A 23349-nucleotide genomic window follows, 5' to 3' on the forward strand; every position below is an offset into this window, starting at 1 on the left:
TCCTCAGCATAAGTTTGACAAGCCTGAGCTTCTACATTATATCAATGCCTTCATTGTACTTTTGCAATTCCCTCTAAGTCTGTGGGTAGCAAACTTTGACATGTGGAAGAGACTTACCTGCCCTAACGTAAACTAAAGAGATGACAACCACCTTTCAGAAACACACGACTCTACCACCATTCCACTTCAACAGCAACACCACCCTTAACACTCTTGCAGCTGTCTACAATTTTCTGTTGCATATTTTTGCATTTGATCCCTCCTCTCACGCTAACTACCATCCCATTRTGCAGGTTTACGCCTTTCTCTTCTCACCTTTGTACTTTCCACAATCTCTATGTACTTGGATTTCTTACTCTAGGAGTTTCATATTCATTCCTAGAAATTTTCTCAGCTCTGTACCTTTTTAATTTCTGTGCACACTGGAAGTATTTTACATTAATGATATAGCTGCAAAGCAGTAAGGACTTTAAAGATGGGATGGCAGATAAATGCAGAGAAGCACTGTGCAAGTTATCCATTCGGTATTGGAAAGATACTTTGTAAACTGATAAAATCATATTAACTAATGAATTGCAGAATATTAAGGGATTACAGGTTTTAAAACAAAGCTATGTTTTGTGGCATAGCAGCAAAGACCATTCATTAGTGCAGACTGGCTARTTGCAACTGGTGAGCAAAGTGGCTCTTTCCCTGACTCTTGGTAGAGCTCTCTAGCCAGAATATGCTGTTACCAGCACAACTGAAGCACTGTCCCTGCACAGTGTGACCATAAATCCAGCTTTCACTGGGGCTGTACCAACAGCCTGCACATGCTCTGAAACACAGGAAACAATCCTGCAAGAACAATTTTCCCCAGGAAGGGAACACCAGTTCTACATCAACCAAACTTTCACAACCTAATAATGTATAAGTGATCATGGATTACAGTATTAAAATGCCTCCCTCTTAATGCAAGTTGTGAGGCAAAGTTCATGAATGAATCCTTTATCTGGTTTGATAAATAGTCWCAAGAGAAAAAGAAGTCTAGTTTAAAATGCGAAAGAATTTATTGCTCTTTTTCATTTACTCAGGATAGAATACTCTAAATTTCCAGCTCAGATACGCTTATTTTCACTTGTTTTTTCCTTGTATTAGTAACTTCCACAAAGCTTACTATAAGAGTAYGCCAATATTAGAATAAAGACAATTTAATGGACAAACCCATTATTTTTCTAACAAAGACAAATACTTCCTGACCAACAAATAAATGCTACTAGTGAGAAAGAGAATAAGTGCTTCACTTTGAAGCACTTTACCTACTTTGAAAATATTTCTTAGGATGGCCAAATAATTCCAGTTGGAAAGGATTTTGCTAGTCCCAGCCCCTGCTCAGAGCAAGCCTGGCTGTGAAGTCAGATCTGGGTACTCCAGGCTTATCCTGTCAGAATTTGAAAAGATCTAGAGCACCATAAAGGGGAAAGAAAAAGGTTTCTTGCTTGTTTTTATATTTGCTTTTCATAAAACATTTTGAAATTTATTTTCTTTTTCAAAATTTCACATTAATCCAATTAAGCCCTATGGTCTGCAGGCTGTCAACAGAGCCCCACTGAAAGCTGTGTTCATGGCCATGCTGGGACAGTGGTGCAGCTCTGCACAGACTGAAGGTAACAGCAGCACTGGCCACAGATGTGTACCAGAGGCAGCACCACTTGGAAGCTCTCCCATGGGTAACTGGGGAAGTGAGGGCTCAGGAAGTAAAGAAAGAGTATGAATTCACAACAGTGGCTTTCCCAGATTCAATTTTAATGTTAACTCTTTGAGAATTACTGAATGATGTGAAGTGGACAGGGTATTGCAATTCCTATCTTTTCACCTTCTCCATAATAATTTCCCAATGTAGATTAAAAATTTTGCTCTGCCACCATTCTGAAAGTATGCTTTGGTTCCCTTTGTAGGGAAAGGAAACTTGGGAGGCAACAGTACATTGAAATGAAGGGTTACCAACGTGTATCAYTGTATGTTATAAGATGAAATCTGACCAAGCTATCAGGATTCCACTTTAATTAAGAATATTCTTAACCAAGGTTTTCCTTTTCAGTAACCTCTCAATAGTTTTCTCATCTTTACTTACAATATTGAGCCTCAACTAACAAAGAGGTTAATGCTGGGGCTTGCAAAATACTGTTAACACATTTAGTCAAGGAATATGATAAGTGATTGAAATACTTTAGAAGTGGTAAAAAATTTCCTCTTTACAACTTCCCCACAACTGGGACATAATCACGCWAAACATAGTAAAACCATCTGTGCTACAACTGCATCTGCTTTKGTAGATGCTTATTGTTTAATCTTCACAATTTGTAGCCCAGTAGTACCTGACAATACCACCCAAAACTATAAACACTTTCTTTGCTCTTACTATTGCATAACCTTTCAATAAATTTGGAGCCTTCTTGGTTTGTACACTTTCATATTTTACTCATTCTATTACTTGAGCAGATTCAATGAATATATTATGTTTTTCCTCAAAGTGGGCTTTACTTTGAATTCCATGTTTTCTGCTTGCCATTGGAAAAAAAACACTTCAGTTCTTTCTGAGAAAAGCCTAGTYATTTTCAGGATAGAAGCAACAAGATTTTTATCAAGTCACAAATACACAGCTATATACACATTCTCCCATCTGTTTTTCGTAATCATTGATAGACTATGGTAAGAAACATAACAACAAACTGATGAAAAATATATCTCAGATAGGATTTTTTTATTGAATTTGTCATTTCATGTGACAACATAGTTTAAGTGCAAAAAATTTCCCAAACAGCAGTGTAAGAGCTAATGGTCTTCTATGAACTATATAGGATTGAAGGCTATTAAACTTGGTTACAGAGTCTTAAATGAAGGCAAAAGTATAGATGTAACTACAATTTCAATGAGCACACTGTGACAGTGCATGAGAGTGCTCCTCACCTGCTGCAGTACATGTCTCTCTCTCAATGTCATTAATCTTCTGTGGAGCTCTACTAGTTCATCGAGATATGCCTAGAAACAAATCCCCCCCATAAACAACTTGTTAATTAAGTCATAGCTATGCAATTCATAAACTGCAGATGTCTTCAAAAACAGTACAAATGGAAATTTTATTTTAAACCTTGGAATCATATAATAAATATCCTGAGTTGGAGGAGACCCATAGGGATCATCRAGGGCAGCTCCWGGCTCTGCACAGGACAACCCCAAGGGTTACACAATGTGCCCAAGAGTATTGTCCATTGTCTGAGCTTCTTGAGCTCTGTCAGGCTGGTGCTGCGACCACTTTCCTGGGGAACCTGTTCAATACCCAATGRCACACGGGGTGAAGAACCTTTTCTAATATCCAACCTCCTCTGACTTAGCTTCAGGCCATTCCCTCAGATCCTGTGAGAAGGGATCAGTGCCTGCCCCTCCTCAGAGAGACCTCACGAGGTCTCCTCTCAGTCTCCTACAGGCAGAACAGACCAAGTGACCATGACCACTCTTTGTAAATCTTCYCCTCTAGACCGTTCCCCATCTTTGCAGCCCTCCTTCAGRTGCTCTCTAATAGCCTCAAATCTTTCTTAGAAAATGGCAACCAAAACTACACACAGGATTTGAGGTAAGACTAAATGCTTCTTTGAACTGGTTTGTTTTTTTTTTTGTTTTTTTTTTTTAATTAATTGTCTGGCTTTCTCTAGCTTAATACAACTCAAGTATCTTTTTTTTTGTGGTTTTTAAAGATACTTCATGCTGACAAAAAAATCTTCATAGGTGGTCATCTGTTGTAGGAGATAATCCCTGTATCTCAACTATGCCAAAAAGCATCAATAGACTGGGGATGCCAAAACAGCATCAAAAATAACTCCCACTTTTCCACCAAAGAACCAAGTCCAAAGATTCCCAATCAAATCACTCTCTCTCTAGAGGTATGTAATCATTACTTTAGTGTCAACAGAGAGATATAAAGAGAGAAAGACTAAGCAAGATTAATCCAAAGATAAAATTCCAGTGCTTCTTCCCTGGGACATCAAATGTGTCCCACCTCTCCACCCTATTATCAACTTCCTCCTTCAGCCTGAGCCATAAAAAACTTTTATTTTGYTTGTAAGTAGAGGAAGATATGGCACTCAACCTAAGAAACCAAAAAGAATACCGAACAGCATACCAAAAAGTAAAGCAGAAGATCAGAGCACTTAAAATCTAGCTACTGCAGATAAAAATCTAGATATTAAAAATCTAGATATGCAACTTTCATCTCTTGCCTCATCTTATCAAAAAATCTACACTAATATCAGTAAAATATGAACCTTCAGAAAAACTTGTCCACAGTGGGTAATTGTGCTGTGTTCAGTCATGTAAGGACTGAGAGCTCTTGCCCATAACCACTACACAGATTTTAAATCAAAATATCTCAGCCTTAAATGGCAGCAGTTGCTTCATATCATTCTGGTTAACATGATAAATCACACTGCCACTTCCTAATGCTTAGCTTTCAGAAAGGATTTGGGAAAATAGATTCTTTTTCTCCCCCTAACTGACTGATTTACTGGCTAGGAATACATCTGTGAATTCTCATCTACATCTCATTTCTGTGTGAAGCACAATACAAACTGATGGTGGTGAGTGCATTAAATAAACAAATGACAGATTCCCAACTGGTGAAATTTGCACAATCAACCAATCGAAAAGAAGGAAAATATTTCAAAATATGATAGAAGATAAACTARAAAGATCTGCACCTAAAGGAACCCAAGGCAAAGACGCACTGAGATTTATATTCTGTGACAAAGGTTGGTATTTGGTAAACACATTAGTATTGTATTCTGGAGTAGTTTATTGTCACCTCATTGTTATTTACCTTATCACAATCCCCATTCTTCATTTGTTTATCAGTTTTATTTTGCTTTATTGGACTTTTCACTTCTAATATCTGGAAAAGAAAGAAAATGCCATAAAAATTAAATGCATCATTGGATACAATTACATATGGAAAATTATGCTGTTAATAACACAAACTCAAAACTGAGCTTTTAATTCTTTAATCCATATAACATACACATATTTTTCAGAACAAAAAAGTAACTTACAGCAGAAAATGCTAAGGTACTGGAATGAGGTAATAGTGATACTATTAATCCTTAAAAGAAGGAATTTCACATTATTTAAAGCCTTCTCAACACATTTTTCCTATCTTTTGCATGCTGGTAGGGTAAGAGTGATTTGACAGATATAAAATGATGCTGAGGATCTCTCCAGTGCCTYTGAAATGTCACATTTTCACTGCATTCTTCCTCTTCTTGCCCCTGCCCCAATGCTATCTATTTTCTTTGAAAAGGTTTTGAAACTGCCCTTGAAATGACCGCATGAACTGTAAGTGAAAAAGAAAGTCATTGACAGAAATTTTTTCTGCACTTATATGGTACCYTTCCTTCAGTGCCACTCACATCCATTTACTATCACATTTACGAACCAGCATTGCTTCATCYCATACCGAAACAGAGTCAAGAGGAGCACATAAACTAGCAGCAGGACTTGATTTGAAACTTCTAGGATTAAAGGTAGGAATATTTCAGGGAAAAGGAACCGTTGGTTGTTCTTACAATTTTTTTCCATRGAGAACACTTTTATGAAGTCAAAAGAAAAATCGCCAGATCACTCCTAACCTRGAATAGAACCAGTTCTTCTGAAAAAATCAAAGAAAACTAAGTAATCACAAATAATAGGAGATTATGTCTCAYATTTCATTGTAAGTGGGTTTGCATCACTAGCACGATTAATTCCAAAACCATACCTAAAAGCCACAACACAGGACATACTCAGCAATTAAAACAAGAAATAAAKCCTGTAAGAACAAGTCTTCTAGAAGCCTCACTGACATTTTTCCTCATGACCTCTCTCATTTCTGCTTCCCTTGGTATAAATGACTAAATTGCACATATGCTCCCTAAGCTGACCAGCATCTGAAGAACACACCTGGTAGTCTAGAGAGAGACTGCAGATCTGAGTTAACCTTACTTGATTTACTAGCCAAGAGTGATGCATGCTCAGAATCAAAACATACATTTCTGAAGAATAATTCTAGTACTTCTATTAAACACTTCTGGGGGTTACTCCTGTGTAGGCCAGTAGAAGAAAAGTTTTTCTTGAAAGAGACCCCACTGAACCCTACAAAATAGCAGCCCTCTAGTCATGGATCCAGTACCTTTTAGATGCTTTTACTGTTTTTACAGGAAGAAAACTCTTGGTTTCAAATAGAACCTTACCAAGAACACAGTATATTTGAAGAAGTTGCTTTCTTACAGTGCTCTTAATGTAAAGTTAAAATTTAACATCTTRAGCACTCTTGTTTAGATGAGATACAGCACCTAATCATGTGTAAGGAAGTTTATACAAATATTAACTCTGTCTTAGGTCTTCAGTTCTATGAAGGAACACAGTCAACACAAACCTGATTTCATCAGTAAAAGGCGTCATCCTGACAAGCAGCACTATGCTACCAAGAAGAGATTTCAAATGTTGTTATGGTCCATAAAATTTTAATTCTCACAATGCTTCCTGAAATTTCCAACTTCCAGCTCAGTTATAAAATGTAACTCAGTTATAGGAATGGAAGAAGGTATGTGACATGTAATTTTAGCTGGCACACAGCTGTTGTTTGGAGTTTCTAAATGTGGAGATAGACCTTCTATTAGATCAACAAAGGGCAAAAGAACACAAAAGACGTGACTGAGTGGGCTGCTGATATTGAGACTTACAAACACTTAACAATTACACTGGCTCTTTAGAAGCCAGTCTTCATTAACAACAAGCAATAGATAGATTTTTTTTGTGTGTGCATGTGCTTATATACACAGTACATCCAATAGTTTTCATCCTTCTAGTCGGCTTTTTTTAACCTCAAGACTCTCTCTTGAAAACTTGTAACTTTTTTTAGAGACAACTTAGAAAAACCTACACTGTTTCTGGTAGATAATATTCCATGTTCAGGACATGGAATACCTTTTCTCTGTGGACAAAGTACTTCCCAGGCTGTGGGTTTCTTTGCATCATAGTGTATTTGAATTTACCTAACATGAATACTACTACTACTAAATTAATAATTATTAATAATAATAATTTTGGGTTTGTTCTATAGCTTTTTTTTTGTATTGGAAATCTTAATAGAATATCAAGGACAAGTAAATAATACCTGCCAGATAAATGAACTAGTTATGGAGATGTAGAAAAGACTCATCCATGAAACTCATCACTTAAACYACAAACATGTGGACACTATTCTAACTGTATCATAACCCTGAGTACCCAGTTTTGCCAGTAAGTGTCCTAACAGCTTTGTGTATGATATAACTCCYGCTGAGAATGAATCATGGCTCCTTAGAATGACTGATAAATGGTGTATTTTATTTTGTAAAGAAAACAAGTTTTTATAATAAATTTTATATTTAGAGAGTCTTACTGACTGGAGGTGAGGTACCTCCCAGAAGCTAATTCTCATCTGTCCCTGGAGCATTTAATAACTCCAGAAAATGTAATTTCTTTTCTTTGAAAAACAAAACTACCTTATGTTCCTACCTCAAAAATAACAACCACACTAGCTCTTACAATTCTGGGACAAGTACTCTGATGTGAAGTAAAAATTGTGTCTTCTAGTACAATAAAAAAACCACTGTATCTTCCTAGATAAACAGTGGTAGGGGAGAGAAGAGAGGAATCAATAAACTCCTGAGTTTGCTGTGAACCATGTCTACTGTTAACCCAAAGCCAAAGTGCATTTTTTTACCTGGCTGTTGCTGGTTTTCAGTACGGGTGGTGCTGGCTCATGACGCCGCGGTGAGGAAGCTGAGCTGCTATCACTGTCACTGCCATCACTCAGACTAACCCTGCGGAATAAAGAACCACAGCATTACACCTGCAGACAAAGGGCTGTCAAACGGGGTGAGCCAACCTTGGGCTTCGAGGTRAGGACTTACAATGACCTTGCTAAGCAAGCTATCATTAATCAAGGTCACATGGAAGAGAGGCATCTGAGCAGGGCTGCACTCTGGAAAAGGCTCTGTGTAGCACAAAGAAGGAGGCTCCCTGTCTGCACTTGGCTGAGATGAAGCGTTCAGTTAACAGCAGCTAACATTACAGAAATGGTTAAACACCTACAAAATTAAATTGCTGCTCCCTATCTCAGTTCACAGCCATGTCAAAAAAAGGAAAGCAGTCTTTAGGGATACTTCTTTTCTTTTCTAAAAGCTTTCCAAACAGCTGTATTTCCCACCTGAACACACTTTACTAAAAAATTCCTTACTTATTGTCAAAAGTAACAAATTTTTTTGCCTGATTAAAAACTTTTTTGCCTGATTAGTTATTTGGGATTAAAAGAAATTGAGAAACAACAGCTTTAAAGTTCCATTAAAAACCTGAAACAAAATCTCCCCACTTGGATATATATTGAAACAATCCTTTRTACAATCACAGACACCAAAAAGTTCTCACTGTTAGTCCTCTACCAGGAAGCAGCTGACATTCATGAAAGTTTTCCAGTTACCTTTCCATTCAAGCAGTAGGGTGACACCAGCACTCAGGTGCTACGCACTAACAGGAAAACCATATGAATTACATAAAGAATCTAATATGAAAAGTGGTTGAAAGAAACAGTTTCAGGTTTTCCACAACTGTGAACACCATCTGGATGGAGCTTCAAGCTGCCCAAATACCAGACGAATTTTGGAATGCCCTCTGAAAGTTGCCACAAGGATGCAGAAGATTTTCTTAAAACTTGAAAATTTAAACAATTTCTGGGACAGATGCTGGCTTTACCTTCTAATGCATTTTTACACGCTATCATGATGCACAGAAATTTGAAATTCAGATTTCATTGATTCAGATCCAATTTAAGACCTATTCTATAACTTGTAAGCAGAGAGGTCTTGTGACTATGTATAGAATAACTTATTCAACAGCTGAAGAACAACTTTCTCCAATGTAGGCCACAGAGTAATTAAACTCATCTTCTCAAGTCACAATGGCATAAAATCAAGTAAAGTCAAACAAATGAGGATTGTAATAACCAAATCAATTAGYATAAAAGGAGTTTGTATCAGGAATTATTTGCTCTGTTAGTTTTTAAAACGGGCTCTTTCATCTGCAGACTCTTTAGAAAGAGAATTTTCTGCCCATTTGCTACTCAGCAGTTTGAGAACATTAGCCCTCACCTTGTTACTAAAAAGCACTTGAAGCAGGCTACTTGCAATCACAAGACACTCACCTGCGACTTCTGCTTCCTCCCTTTGTATTTACAGGTTGTTCCAACTCAGAATCATTGTCCTTCTCATCTGCTTCATCTGATTCATCTTCGTTATCATCTGAATGCAGATCTTTCATTATTGTCCTCAATGGACCTGAAACAACAAAGACAAAATACAATGAAGTTCATTTGACAGTGTTGGGCAATTCAGCCGGCTTTGAAAACTACCTTCCCCACACAGTGTCGAGAAAGGAGAGCCTTAAACATGAAACAAATGAAGTGATGCCCTGGGGGCTTACACTGCAGGGACCTATCCACTTATCCATAAATCAAGCATTTACTCCCATCAGTCAGCTTCAACAGACAGTGACAGTCATGACAGTGAAGTGACTCACGTTAAAGTGTTTGAACAATTTGCACCCTRGACCATATCTGAAGTAAAACACTATCATGACACAAGAAATTGACCATGAATGTATGCTTCTTTTGCATTGCTAGAGTTTACTATTTTTTTCCTTTCTCAAAGGGCATTTTATGCAAGTAGAGATCTACAGGGACATATTGATCAGTATTACTACATTTGTTAGGTTAATCCAAGTATTGAGAAGTTAGCTCCGACCATCCTTCTCACTAAATCATACTGGACAAGGCAGTCATTTTATATTCTTGGTTTTTATACACATAACTTCAGCTGTTCCTATTATTTCAGGGTCAATTTTAAGTTGAATAAGTGTTTTGCYAATGTTGGTAAGTACAAAGTACATCAATACCACCCAACACCATGTTATCTCTTTTCCTGAATTAACAAGAAGATACAAAGCTTGACTTGCTCAAAAAACTGCATTAAAGTCAGTTTGGGGTTTGATTTTCACACCTTTTTTCTCTRAGAGAGAGATACAGAGAGAGGAATATGTTTAATAGATCTGGGAAGCGTAACAGTACAGCTACTTGAAATAAGAATGGGCAAGAGCAGATTAGAAGAGGGAAGAAAGTAAAATGTCCTGGTGCCACAGGACATTTAACTCTGAAATACAGCCCACCTGAGATGTGAAGCAACAGGTAAAGCACCAATAATGGCTGTAAGAACAGCAATTACTATTATGGTTGGGTAACTCCTTCAGCCCAAGAAACAGTACTAACACGAACTACTAACACGTACTAACACGAACAAAGTGAGTCTGAGATGAAGCTTTCAACTCTCTATTTGCTAATGGGGAAACTGAGTCAAGGAGCGTCCTCCCTGGTCACTGCCAGCAGAGAAGGTAGACATCTATCAGTCAGTGCCATACCCGTAACAGGGACAGTATTCCCCTCATGGTAGGAACAGTTTGTGGACTATTCTAGATGTAGCAAAGTTCAGGCSACAGGCATTTCAACTAGTTTTGTGCAAGTGACTTCAATGGTGATGTCTAGAATGGTTTATTACTAAGGCTGTACTAGAACTTCTGTAAATTGGCACAGTTTGGGCAGCTTCAGAGCAACTAACCTTTTCTCTGTTTTTACCATAGGAAAGAAAAMCAAATGGTGCTGATGGGCAAATTCCTGGTTGACCAGATATCTGTACAGGTGATAATAGAAGGGAAGCTACATGGAAGTGCTTCCTGTCCGTGAACCCACTGATGATATGTAGAAGCAGCTATGCTCCATTTTCTGTCCTGTTTGGATCTCAGGCAGACAATGCTCAGTCACTTGCAAATGACAACTTGTAGTCTGATTGAATAACTTATCACCTGAACCTTGAAGAAAGGGCTTTTAGGAGCAGTAATAAAAACCAACTTGGACTCCTGAGATACATTCATCACTGACAACCCCATAAGCATTGAACAACCTGCCATTCAAACAAGTTCTCATTCAGTGTAAGAGCATGTCTGGGAGTCTGAAAAGCACATTGCTAGCTAACTTCTCAGCAGACTTTTGTAGCAATCAGCAAAGCATTTTTTGTTGGTTTGTTGGTTCTTTTTCTAGTATGGATAGCAATTTTCTGCTCCTTGCTAATATCTACTTCAAAATTCTGTAAACAATCTTTTCAAGGGTTTGAGAAGTCACTATCCCCTAAGAGATCAAAATGTTAAGGGGAAGCTGAAAATAACGAGCTGCCAATAAGCAAGTTTTCTTGGTAAGCAAACAGAGAAATATCAAACTAAGCCCCAAGGACAGGAGAACGTGAAGAATCTCAGGTTAGCCCACTGCTTATGCAAAAAAAAAGTTCATGCTGTGTTTTTTGACATAGCAAGTGAGCACTGGAATCTGAAAGCAATAGAAAAAAGAGCAACAGTCCTGGCAAGTAACTTCCAGTTAAGGAAAAAAGCATTCTGAGCAGAGCACAGCAAACAGCATGAACATGCCATGGTATGCCTGGTGCTCCAGGCCTTTGATATACAAATTCGTGGCCTGGGCAATGAACATGCTAAGTTAATTGGGGTTTCTGGAACTCCAGCAAGAAGCAGGAACCACTATTTACTGTGGTAAAAAAAGAGGAGATATGTATACCATTTGCACTTCAGAGCTGTTCACATCAGAGGACAAATCTCCCATCTATTGGAGAGAAGGTATAATGAACTGAAGGACAATCTGTGATATGTCTTAAATATGATCCAGAAGAGATGGATGGGACCAGTCTGCTCAGAAGAAAATACTAAGTCACTACGTTTTTGCCCAGCATAAGGCAACAGACGTAGAGATGGGTATCCAAGTCTTTTGGCTTGAAATGGACAGTTCACACCACTAAGGAGCATTTCATGAGAAAAAAAACCCTGAGTTTCAGGAGGAAGTGTATATATTTATTCTTAGGTAAAAATTAACTGCCTGAAGCCAGTCATTACCACAGTTGAGTTCAGCTCTTGCTTCTTTCACATGGAGTAACACTGCCAGAAAACAGCAGAAAATCAGTACCAGTCACCTACAAAGAGGCAGTAGGACTGATATGCATCACATGACGATCTATTTAAAATCAGTCTGCCTGAGGCGTTAATGTATTGTCATAACCTTAAATCAAGCGTACCACCGAGGAATATAAATGGCTAAAACAAACAATTTTGTTTAGTCAAGGGCTGCTTTTTTAATGCTCCTTACCCAAAGAACAAAACAAAAGGTCATTATGAATGTATCAGTTGTATAATCTTATAAACCAAGGAGAGAAGCCAACTGAGAACTAAATAGTTTAATAGATCATGTAGAATGAATCTCAGCTTCTTTACAGAAAACATGCCTTGGCAAAGCCTCCAGGAAGAAAAACGCATTCTTTGCTGTGTTTCAAGTAAACTGAAATTATTAGCCAGAAAACCAAAACGCAAACTTGAAGTCTAACCATCATCCACCCCTGCCATGTATCTGAAGTAAGTACTGCATGCTCTTAAAACTTCCCAAGAGTATGGGACGATCACAGCCTTTGAAAGGTCTATATAAACACATCTGTGGGTTTCTGTTGGCTGCCCATGGGAAAGCCACACTGTTCCAASACTTCAGATGGAGCCAGGTGCCATGCTACCTAACCCTGCAGAAGAACAACTCAGAAACAGAAGCTCTTTTTAATTCAGCATCTCTTAAGTGACTGGCATGTATTTAGTCCTTCAATACAACCAACCTTCACACCCTTTTCTCAGTCACAGTTTCTCCTTTTATTTTGCCCTTACAGCAACATCTGAAAATGACCTGAGGGAAAGTCTCTAAACCAAAAGTGTGGCCAGATCAGGCAGTGAAAAACAGAAGAAAAGAGGTAATGAGATGCCATGAGCTCTGTTTTTATTGGCCCCTTCATTTCACACATTCCTTTRCATTTCTTTATTGGTACCTTGTTGTCTGTTGTTTTGAGATGGTGTAAAACTGGAGCTGGAACTGGAGCTGGAACTGGCAGGACTGGGCTGTTCAGACTTAAAAGAAAAAAAAAAGAAAATAAATAACATTGTAAGAAACATTTTTTTGCCTAAAACTRTTACAGTTATTTGCTGCCTAAAGCATTCTGTCAAGAAAAAAGAACTGTGGGGCCAAATAATACTCACAGACCTTTATTTCAGGTGTCAGTGAGGCAAACATAGTGGAAATTACTATTGCACTCACCATACATATACACTACTACACCATGTCTAGTTCTTTGCTAAAACCTAACAAGAAGTTTCCAATGCCTTGTTTTGAAGACTATACAACATGAGAGCCTAAATGAATTTATAATGGACCTAAGGCATTTCTGTCTTTGTCATATTGTAGATGCAACTTTTTTCAAATTAGCAGTGACATTGTGGAATCAAAAAACAAAAGACCTGAGCAGACCCACTAAATGCCAGAAAACCTCTGACAGTTTTCTTTCATCTCCCTTAGAAAATAAGTCTTTATATAGGGATTCAAATTAAACTTTTATGTTGTTATTGAATTTCTTCTAATACAAACACTTTCCATATGTATCAAAATTCTGCAGATTGTAAAACTGAAGCAGAAGATATACTTTGTAACGAAGAGAAATTATCTAGAATTTACCATTCCAAAAGAGAACAAAACTTATAAAGAAAGATTATTAAAATCAGTGTATATTATTTAATAAGCAGTTTTATATTTTTTTGCAGCTATTGTTTAAATTGTGTAAATTTCCCTTTAAAATTAATGGGGAAGTCCTAATACTTAATCTAAAAATTCTGTAGATTTTGCTCAGGGTTTATGGCTTACAAGAACAGTAAGAATCTTGCTTCCTGCTGCCTGGTTGCATGTCTCTGTACAGTTTTTGGCTGATTCATAGACTCAGTGGTACATACTTACACACTCATCTGTGTACATGACCCAAAGTACGAATCTGATATGCGGGCACAGGGGATGCTAACTGAGAACATAAACCAACAAGTGGCCATACAGAAGGACCAGTGAAAATCAGATCAGGAAATAATGGCCTAAACATCTACTTTTGAAAAGATAACCTGCTTACACTTCAAATTTTACACAACTGTGTTATCACAATGTGTTATCCAGGCTAACAAACATTTTCCGACTCTCTTTGCCTGTACAATACCCCCCATGATGAAGACAGAACTAAACTGCTCTCAAAAATGACAGCACAGTTATCCAGTCTGTAAAACTCAGTTTTCACGCACACAGACTACCTAAGCTTAACAATTGCTTTTTCTCCTAAATGAATCTATTGTTGCTCTTCATAATAGAGCAGGCAGATTTACTGCCTTTTGTTGCCTTTTCTCACGATGAGAGATGCCTATTTGGGCAATAGAATGCTTGAGAAAAACACCACTAACATCTGCTCTCCTTAAATCAACACCAGCTTCAATTCTCACAGATACACAGTCAAAACACAAACTCTGTACCTGTGTGGTACAGAGTTTGTATTCTGACTGTGTGGAATATGCCACTTGTATACAACTAATATAATTTGTATACAGCTGAATAAAAACACCCATGTAGCAAAAACCCAATCCAGCCAACAACACAACCCACTCCAGAGTACTGAGATTCTTACATGGTCCACAGCATCAGATCTTTTCAAAAGACACTGCAGCATCACTTGACGCTACTCCAAAAATCAAGCACTTTAGCAAATTTTTTTTTGTTTTCCTTCCTGAGTTTCTGTAAAACCTTACAAGATTTTTGCCTGTAAATTAATAATAATAATATGAAAGAGTCTGCAGTGATGAAGAACAAAAGTCAATGTAAACTTTAAACACAACAGCAAACTAAATTCAGTCTTCTAGCTTCAGGCTACTATTAAACATCTAGTTTATCTGTCAATTTCTGCTTCTTGCAGCAAAGTAACCAGCGGAGAACTGGTTTCTACAGATTTCCATTAACTGTACTTTTCCTYTATTAATTTCAATATGAACTTTAACTTACCTAAAATACATTCCCTTAATAAAATAGCGAACACTAGAAGACTATAATTATTTGGCTTTCAAGTGCTAAAACTCTAGGAAGAAAAAAAATCACATAGGTGTAGAGACTACTTCACGGTTAAAACTTCACTGCTTTCTGTATTAACCAGTTTACTTGAAATGTAAAAAAGGGAAAAGACCTAGTCTCATTCACATTATAAGGCACRAAAATACAGTGAAATTGCTCCAAGTCAGAACTTTCTGCCAACATTAACTAATTAAGTCAGTATCACAAAAACGAATTAACTTAAATTCATATAAAGTTGTATCTTTTCCTGGTAAAAATTTTGCTCTGCTTCAGCAAGATGACTTTGAGAAGTSAAACCACAGAAAGTCCTTATGAAACACTTATGATCATCCATATACATTTTAAAAGGGTTCCTAACAACTTTTGAAATAATTCACATTATTTCCTTAAACAGCCCTATTTGAAAATTTATTCCAAGAAAATTTATCCCAAGCAATACAGATTAGCATAAGTATTAAAACTGTTAAGTATTGGAAATGGAACCTACATCTCTTCACTGAGAAATCTGGGTGAGAGCAYACCCAGAGGAAACAGTTCTTTTAACCTAAGAATGAATGTTATTAATGGAAAAGACTTGCCTTTTCAGAAGGAACTAAAAATATGCCTTCCATGTATGAATATGGATTAGTGCCAACAGCACCCATGCTTCTAGTTAACAGAGGCTGTCTTTTGTSACTTAAGCAATGCTTTTTGACAGTTTTACACGCTCTTATCCCAAGGACTTAGGTATTTATGGCTTTACGCACTTGGGCTTTCTGCTCTTATTCACTGGTTCCTAATCACCAAACTTTTTTTTTTTTTATGGGTCTGAAATTAGCTAAAGGGTGTCTTTCAAGAATAAAAGCTTAAGACAGTACCAGCAAAGAGCTTCTCTCCTATGGCCCTTTGCTGTTYTACCAGTTTTCTCTTCCTACAGACAAGCTAAGGAGAGTTTGGGCCCAAATGGTTCATTAGTGCAATGACCCGGTATGATTTACTGCATTCTTAGATAGTCTATTTTGTTGTAGTGTTCTCACAATGATGCACAGGAGACAGTGACTTCTTTATTAGGTCTGATTGAGGGATACTGTGCTTTGAAATTGTTCAGCAAAAAARGCAATTTTCTTTGGCCCAAGTTTTCCCTGAAAAGGTATCTTTTTCACCAGTTCTAAATAACTTTGCTTCTGCCATTTCCAAATTCTTGTCTGTTTTTATAAATACCTCAATAACTCACTCAAGCTGCAAACAACTTTCAGACAAACTCACCTGTTTATGACAAAAGATACAATTGAGCTGTTTGTGTAATATTTCATGGTTATTCCAATTTGTACAACTTCTTGGGACTGTCTGGTCCAAGGCCAGGAGCCAGACTTAGATGATCCTTATGGGTCCCTTCCAACTATGACTAAAAATGACCCCCTTAATTTCAAGYTTCTTATTAATTCTTACATTAAGAAGCAGAAGTCATCTGTAGATAGGTGTCAATGGTTTTTCTTGCCTTTCCCCAAACTATTCTTGAAGGAAGCTTACTTTTTTTTTTCAAGCAAACACTGTGTTGAAGGAATATCTCATTTCATATCAGCCAGACTACATATTCCTTATTTTCTACACATGATGGTCTAAAGACATTTGTTTTCCAGTGCTTTGCGTACTGAAAGGTCTATACACTAGAAAGTACTTATATAGCTAAGCATTACTTCCATTTCCATTCAGAGCAAATCTAGAATTTCAGGGAAAAGGAACATGCTCCTGCAGAACAAGCCTTCCTCTCTAACAGGACACCTCTACTTACAACTTCTACTGCCATTTAAGTGCCCTGTCAGTGACCTCAGCCTTTAGTAACCCAACCTATCTGTAGCTCACACAAGAAGTTCCCACTAAACATGAGAAAACAGCTTTTCACTGTAAGAGTAACCAAGCAGGGGCACAGGCTGCCCAAGGAGATTTTGGCATCTCCCTCCTTAAGAGATATTCAACAAAACCATCTAGATAGAGTCCTGACCTCCCAGCTCTAAGTGGCCCTGGTTGAAGAAYGTAGGTGGATCAGATAACAGTCAGAGGTACCTTCCAACCTCAACCAGTCTGTATGAATTTGAAACACATTTTTCATTTAAAAAGTACCATCCTGAAAGCCCTTCATTGAATCTTTGCAACTGTTTCCTCTGAACAGCTGCACTAGATGAAGGTCTCTGCATTTTCTAAGAGACTGTCCAGCTGAAMCATGTATCTAATTTTGAAAGAAAAATCTTTCTCCTACATTTATGAACATATTTTATCTTATCTTTAGAAATCAAAAATAAATTTGAGACGATGCCAACATAAAAACTCACGAACACTCAAGACAGAGAGAAGACTCATGCACAGGAGACTGAGTTAACAAATGTGGATAAAAAAATTACTTTGTAGAAAACTGTACAATACAATTGTAGTAAGAAGCACTAGTGAAGGTTGTTCTGCAACCTGCAGGGAATTTTTGCTGAAAATATCTTACTGGCAAGTGTGGCAGGCACACATTAAAGGAATTAAAAACGTACAGAAGGGAAGATAAGGTTTCTCATGTAGAGCAGCTGAATACTAGAGTTTCCATGGATTTCCTTACTACAAGTTAAAGAGTAAAAGAAGGATAAAATAAACAAAAAATGTAATCATGTGAGTATGAAGATGGTCCTCAAACATGAGAGGCAAGCTTGATGGAAGTTGCCATCAGATAACCCTAACTAAGATGGATGAAGACTGTCCCAAATATGCAGGTAATGCTGCCAAAGACAGGGTTATATGAAGGCTTTTCAAAACTGGCACTAAACTCTCCTTTATTTAGACCACTTTTCTTAAAAAATGTGTGAAAAGACATCAATATTTGCAAAGAATTGATGAAGTATGAGCAGCGCAATGGGGAAATTTAACAGCTCTGTAATCTATTCAAAGTCTGAATTACATGGGAAAAAAATGAGGCCAAATTATATAAGATGAAAAYATGCTAAATAAATTACTTGTTTGAAGAATACTGCTTATTTTATAAGCTCAGAGGCATGAAAGCTCAGTGATAGAGAATGGCAACTGTTCCTCTGCACTGCATTAATTGTAGAAAGGCCAAATTAAGCTGACAAGCAATACGCAGATTATTGATTTTCTGAGGGCTTGACTTAACATTTTAAACTTTGCCTTTGAGAAYTTCCACATATTCTATACAATAGAAACCAGAAAATTCAGTCCAGGTCTCAAAGCCAAAGTGAGAGTTTCATTCCATTTATCTACATCTTCTGCTCTAAAGGGATTAATAATTTTAGAAGCTAGATGGTAGCTATTCTGGCCAGCCCCTACAGMTGCTGTGTTGGAAGCCAAGATTTCCTGATTTCCCTTCTCTTGCTCTGTTTTATCTACTGTGCCCTGTGTTACATATAAGCATTGAGAAGGGCACAAGTTGATGAATTCACAGTTCACTGTTTGGGAAATGAATGTTCGCTCTCACTTTTGGGGCAGCAGGAAGTTGGTTCACCAAAATTCTCCCAGGTTTGAGATTCTAATGCYAGGAGTTCACACACTCCTAATTAACAAAAGAAGCAACTGGAGAACCATTTACATGTAAAAGTGCTTTTAGGGGTATAATTATATGCTGTGGTACATTTCTCCACCATTAGAAATTTGTTCTTCACAGCAGGCCACTCCGAGACTTTGCAAATTCACCACAGTTCCCCTCTGCTCTTAAGTTGCTCAAACTCTGTAGAACACTCCCAGCATGACCCTACRCTAAAACTTTACTTTGTAGAAACCTTGTCAAGGTCATGCAAATCAAGAAAGTACAGACCTAAATATAAGGAAAAAAACAGCTTCTGTTTCGGAAGTCCTGCTGCAGAGTCCTTATGCAGTAACTTTGTTATTTGCAGAGCACAGGAGCTTGAACTCATGTCCCAGAAAATAAAATTGATCAAAATTTCACTATAAGATACAGAGAGATCAGTTGCAGCTCTCTGTGGGCCCTGTCAGTTTTACAGCAAGCCTCATTATATAGCCTCATTATATTTATTTTTCCCTCAAACTTAACTTGTGAGATTTAAATGATCTGAAAACCTTTCATTTATTGTACATYCCAGTTCTAGTGAAAAGCCTTAGAGAGAAAAGGACAAAAAATATGCTCTACCCTAAAAAATTCTCAAGTCTCTAAAACAAAACCAAACTCCTTAAACTATTCTTCAAAATGGTGCCATTTTTAGCCAGTCTTGTGATACTGTAACCTGAACAATGATTTTTAGATGTCATGTTTGGCAACAATATGGACTATACACATTTTTCTCTATAGATCTGAGCACCTGATAAGATGGTTCCTAAGCACTCGCTCTGTGATAATACTATGTGTTTGCCTAGTAGTTTCCACAAAATATCATCCATATTGTATACACACAGACCATACAATGTTGATTCTCTGACAAAAAATCCAGGGAAAATATTTGTTTTGTCTTACTGGTTCTTTACCATTTACAGCAGACATCTGCTTGCTACCTTTGCCTACATAAGTATTTTACAAAAAAAAAAAAAAGAAAATACTACAAAAAGTAATCCTCATTAAAAGTTTCTTACCTYTGCTTTTCTGCTTTAAAATAAGTTTTTAATGGTGTGAACTAAGCTTCACATTAAAAGAGTTTTGCATCAATCTCTTTCAAAAATAAGAAAATCTGATACTTGTTTATATTTGAATTACATTACACTCAAATTGTTATAATCTAGTGTAATGTGTTTGTATTGTAAATGATAGTTACCTGAATAGGTACATTAACCACTGAATGAAGTTAAGTGAATGAAGCCACTAAAAATATTGGGCTGTAACTACATTATTTAAATATTGGCTAAATTAAGATCTCATGTAGTACAACCCAGACCAATCTTGAGTTTTACAGCCTTCAAAGGATCAAAAAGGTTTTAGATGGCACAAACAAATTAAGTTGAACCTTCTCAAACTGCTTCCTTTAGCTAAAATTGTAACATTTAACATTTTATTTACTCTTACTTGTCCTCTCCCAAAGCAAATTTAAGTCACCAAGAGCAGCAAGAATGGCTTCCTCCTCTGACCTTTTCCTGCCTTGAACCCAAGCAACTTTGCAACAGAACTGTTGCTGTCCAGAAAATTCACACCATGGCATTTTACTTGATGATATTTTACTCTTCTTGTGGAAGACACAATGCAAAAAGCACTATCTTGAAACTATGTCCTTTTCATCGACAGAGTAAAGCTGCATTGTAATAATTAAAATACATTAAAGCAGCATGGGCAATGGAAAAACATCTATTCATACCCTGAAAGAAATGATAATTTTAATGCGCTGTATCTACTTCTTTTCTTGCCACGGTTTAGACTGTATTACTTTTGCAGATGATAATTTGAATAATTAAACATAAACAGGTTGCTGTATGCAACCTCATCCCACTGTTTAGGTAACACCTAAAATGACCTTAAACAGAGCAGCAAAATAATTTGATTTACTTCTGTCCTAATCAAAACTGCCCACCAAGCACAGTATTMAACAGCATAAACTGTGCAATGGTTCTCTGATTGGGGTAATCAGTGTTGAGGCACTGATGCAGTTACTGCTGGYCCCAGCTCCTGTCACCCTGAGGATTGAGTAATCTTTCCTCAGGGAGCTCGGGCACCGCTGGGGCTGCCTGTTAACCTCAGCAACAAAACACAGCTCTGCTGATGATGAGCTACTTATTATCAGCCACCTCTAAAGTCTCCTTTCGTGTCACTCTCAGATGATGATACAAGTTCTGTGGACATGTAAACAGGTCCTGTGAAGTGCAAATAGCTCCATTTATTCTTACTTTCTAACTCTGTTGTATGAAACATTAATTCCTACAACRCCGGGCATCATTTCCTCACATTTGCCAAATGTCTTGCAACACATTAAGTACACAGTAACCAATTCCCTCACAAAAGTTCAGACATCCACAGCAAAAACAGGTAACATGTCTCAACATAGTCTGAAAAACCCTACATACACCTTCTGGACTGAGGCAGCCCTATCTTACTGTGCCACATGTGTGCAAGGACTCTCATTTTCATTAGGACAAGGGCAGCATTAATTATCAAATTTCTTGGTCCCTTAGCGGCTGCACAGTGTTACAACAAAGAAATCTGCTCATCAAAGCTACATGTATCTATTTGTTTTCAGCCCCAGTGCCAAAGAATGGCATGAAATATTGCTGGGAGGAGCACAAGAAGCCCCACTAACATACCCAATGCACAAAGAACATGTTTCTGTCAGGCAGATGAAGATTTCTGTTTTCAAGGGAAGATAAAACCCTGCTTAGAGACCATCAAAAGAAAATGACAGGTTATAATACCAACAAAGCTGGATGTTTTACTCAAAGTTTTTTTGGGATTTGATTTTGGGTTTTGATAGGAAAAAGTGGGAAGTAAGTAATTTTGTAGCATCTTTTTTAAACAAAACTGAAAGCTCTACTGAGTTATTGACTAAGCCAAAACAGTACTACTGAATAATAACTCAGTAAGTTGACACAAATTCACACCAACATTCTTAAGCTAAGTGAGTAACAGGTTTTCTATTGTCACTTTGGTGATCTAGAACCACCTTCAATGAACACTCAGAGTATGATTGAAATTGGTCACAGGTGTGACACTTGCCTAAAACAGCAATGGTTGCCTGACAGAGAAAGAGTGGATCATGTTTTCAAGAGGGAAAGGGAGGTGTCACATGGAGGGCAATACAGAAAACTGGTTGATCATATTTACTTTCCCTGGTTCCCTGTACCAGGCTCACAGGCACTCTTCATCACTGCAAGAACAGTGACATACAGGGACCATCATCCTTGAGTCTGGGGCAAGCAAATGACGTCCATCAGGAGCATCCCTTGCTCATTCCAAGAGGGTTCCCAGCATTCCTCCACAGTGCCAAAAACACAGCACAACTCCAGCACTCCACAGCACAGAGACAACAGTATTCCCTCCCTCATGGGCAGGCAGTGGGCTGTCATTCCTTCTGCACCAGACAGGACACACACTCACTGCACTAGTGAGCTCAACCAGCCTTTATCCTGTGTTACTAAAATCTAAACTTTAGGAGATTATTGAATCTTTTAAATGTAAAAAAATTAAACACTGCACTTATGGTGCGTCCTAAAGACTTCACATCACTCATCACCAGAGTACAAGACTTTGCATGGGAAGGGTTATCAAAATTACCGAATTAATTTCATGAGGCATTTGGCAGCAAACTTTCAAAAACACACGAGTACAACCATGTCATCCTTACCAAAACTTGTAAAATTACTGGCTCCATTACCTATAAAATTACTGACAAAAAACAGAAGGGTATAAAAGCCTTGAAGAGATCTAAGTATTGTAGAAAAAATTCCATCTGATAACCAACAGGTGTCAGATTTTATTTTAAATATGTGCAGCCATTCTTCTGGATCACAACATAACATATTAGTAGATAAAGCAACTTCAAAGCAATGAAATCACTATCAAGAAGAATGCACCTAATTATGATTAAAATAAAATACCCTGACTTTAATATTTTATTACTTTGACTGCAATCCATCTTGGCTTCTCAAAATTGTCATGACTTTTGGACATGAGACAGTGTCTTTTTATGCCACAAAAAAACCCCCAAAAAACTAAACAAAGTTTTGGTACTGCACATACCCAAATAAAACTCTTACTTTGTGCCTGACAGCAAATGAACAGGATTTCCAGTGCTGAAATATAGGAAATATGGCCCCAATGCAAAACTGCATTTATGCAAGTATTTGAATTAATTCACATGAGTAGWCACAATGAAGCAGATGTAGCCAACACTTGCAAATAAACAAAAATACTGAAGCCTGTACTACTAGCTCAATAATGACTAATGTTAATTCTGTGGGCAAAATTTGACATTGCCTAAAAGTAAAAAAAAAMCAAAAAACCCAAAAACAAACAAACAAACAGCATCAATACCCATGACTTTGCATCAAGAATACAAAATTACATGGCTATCACAAGATTACTTACGCAACCTGATCATTTAATTGTGTCTATAGTTCATCTCCACTGCTTTATTTTTAAATTCTTAACATTTCTGTAAGCCAGTGATTTCCAAACACACACTGATAACAAAAGCATCTCACTTGAACAATTGAACTTGCTGCCCAGAAGATCTCTACTTATCTGCTGTGCTGAGTCCTCATCCAGCAACAGTTCAWCTCACCATACACAGAACAGCCTAAAATGCACCTCAGCTTTTGTGAGTGAGGGC

At 37.4% G+C, this 23349-nt stretch overlaps 1 protein-coding gene across 4 annotated transcripts in view; it reads right to left on the reverse strand.

The window, feature by feature from the left end:
• The window catches only part of MLLT3 (MLLT3 super elongation complex subunit), a 118148-nt gene that overhangs the window by 7541 nt on the left and 87258 nt on the right, over nt 1-23349 (reverse strand). For all 4 annotated transcript variants that reach the window (XM_057365538.1, XM_057365537.1, XM_057365536.1 and 1 more), the window contains 5 exons: nt 13020-13098; nt 9251-9383; nt 7775-7874; nt 4853-4924; nt 2950-3021 (listed from right to left, as the gene is read on the reverse strand). In XM_057365538.1, coding sequence (XP_057221521.1) covers nt 2950-3021; nt 4853-4924; nt 7775-7874; nt 9251-9383; nt 13020-13098 — 456 coding nt within the window. The remainder of the gene's footprint in view (nt 1-2949; nt 3022-4852; nt 4925-7774; nt 7875-9250; nt 9384-13019; nt 13099-23349) is intronic.

The sequence above is a fragment of the Malurus melanocephalus genome, unplaced genomic scaffold (assembly GCF_030028575.1).
Source record: "Malurus melanocephalus ecotype Western Australia unplaced genomic scaffold, MMel_1.1 scaffold_54, whole genome shotgun sequence".
In the NCBI taxonomy this organism is placed as follows: Eukaryota; Metazoa; Chordata; class Aves; order Passeriformes; family Maluridae; genus Malurus; species Malurus melanocephalus.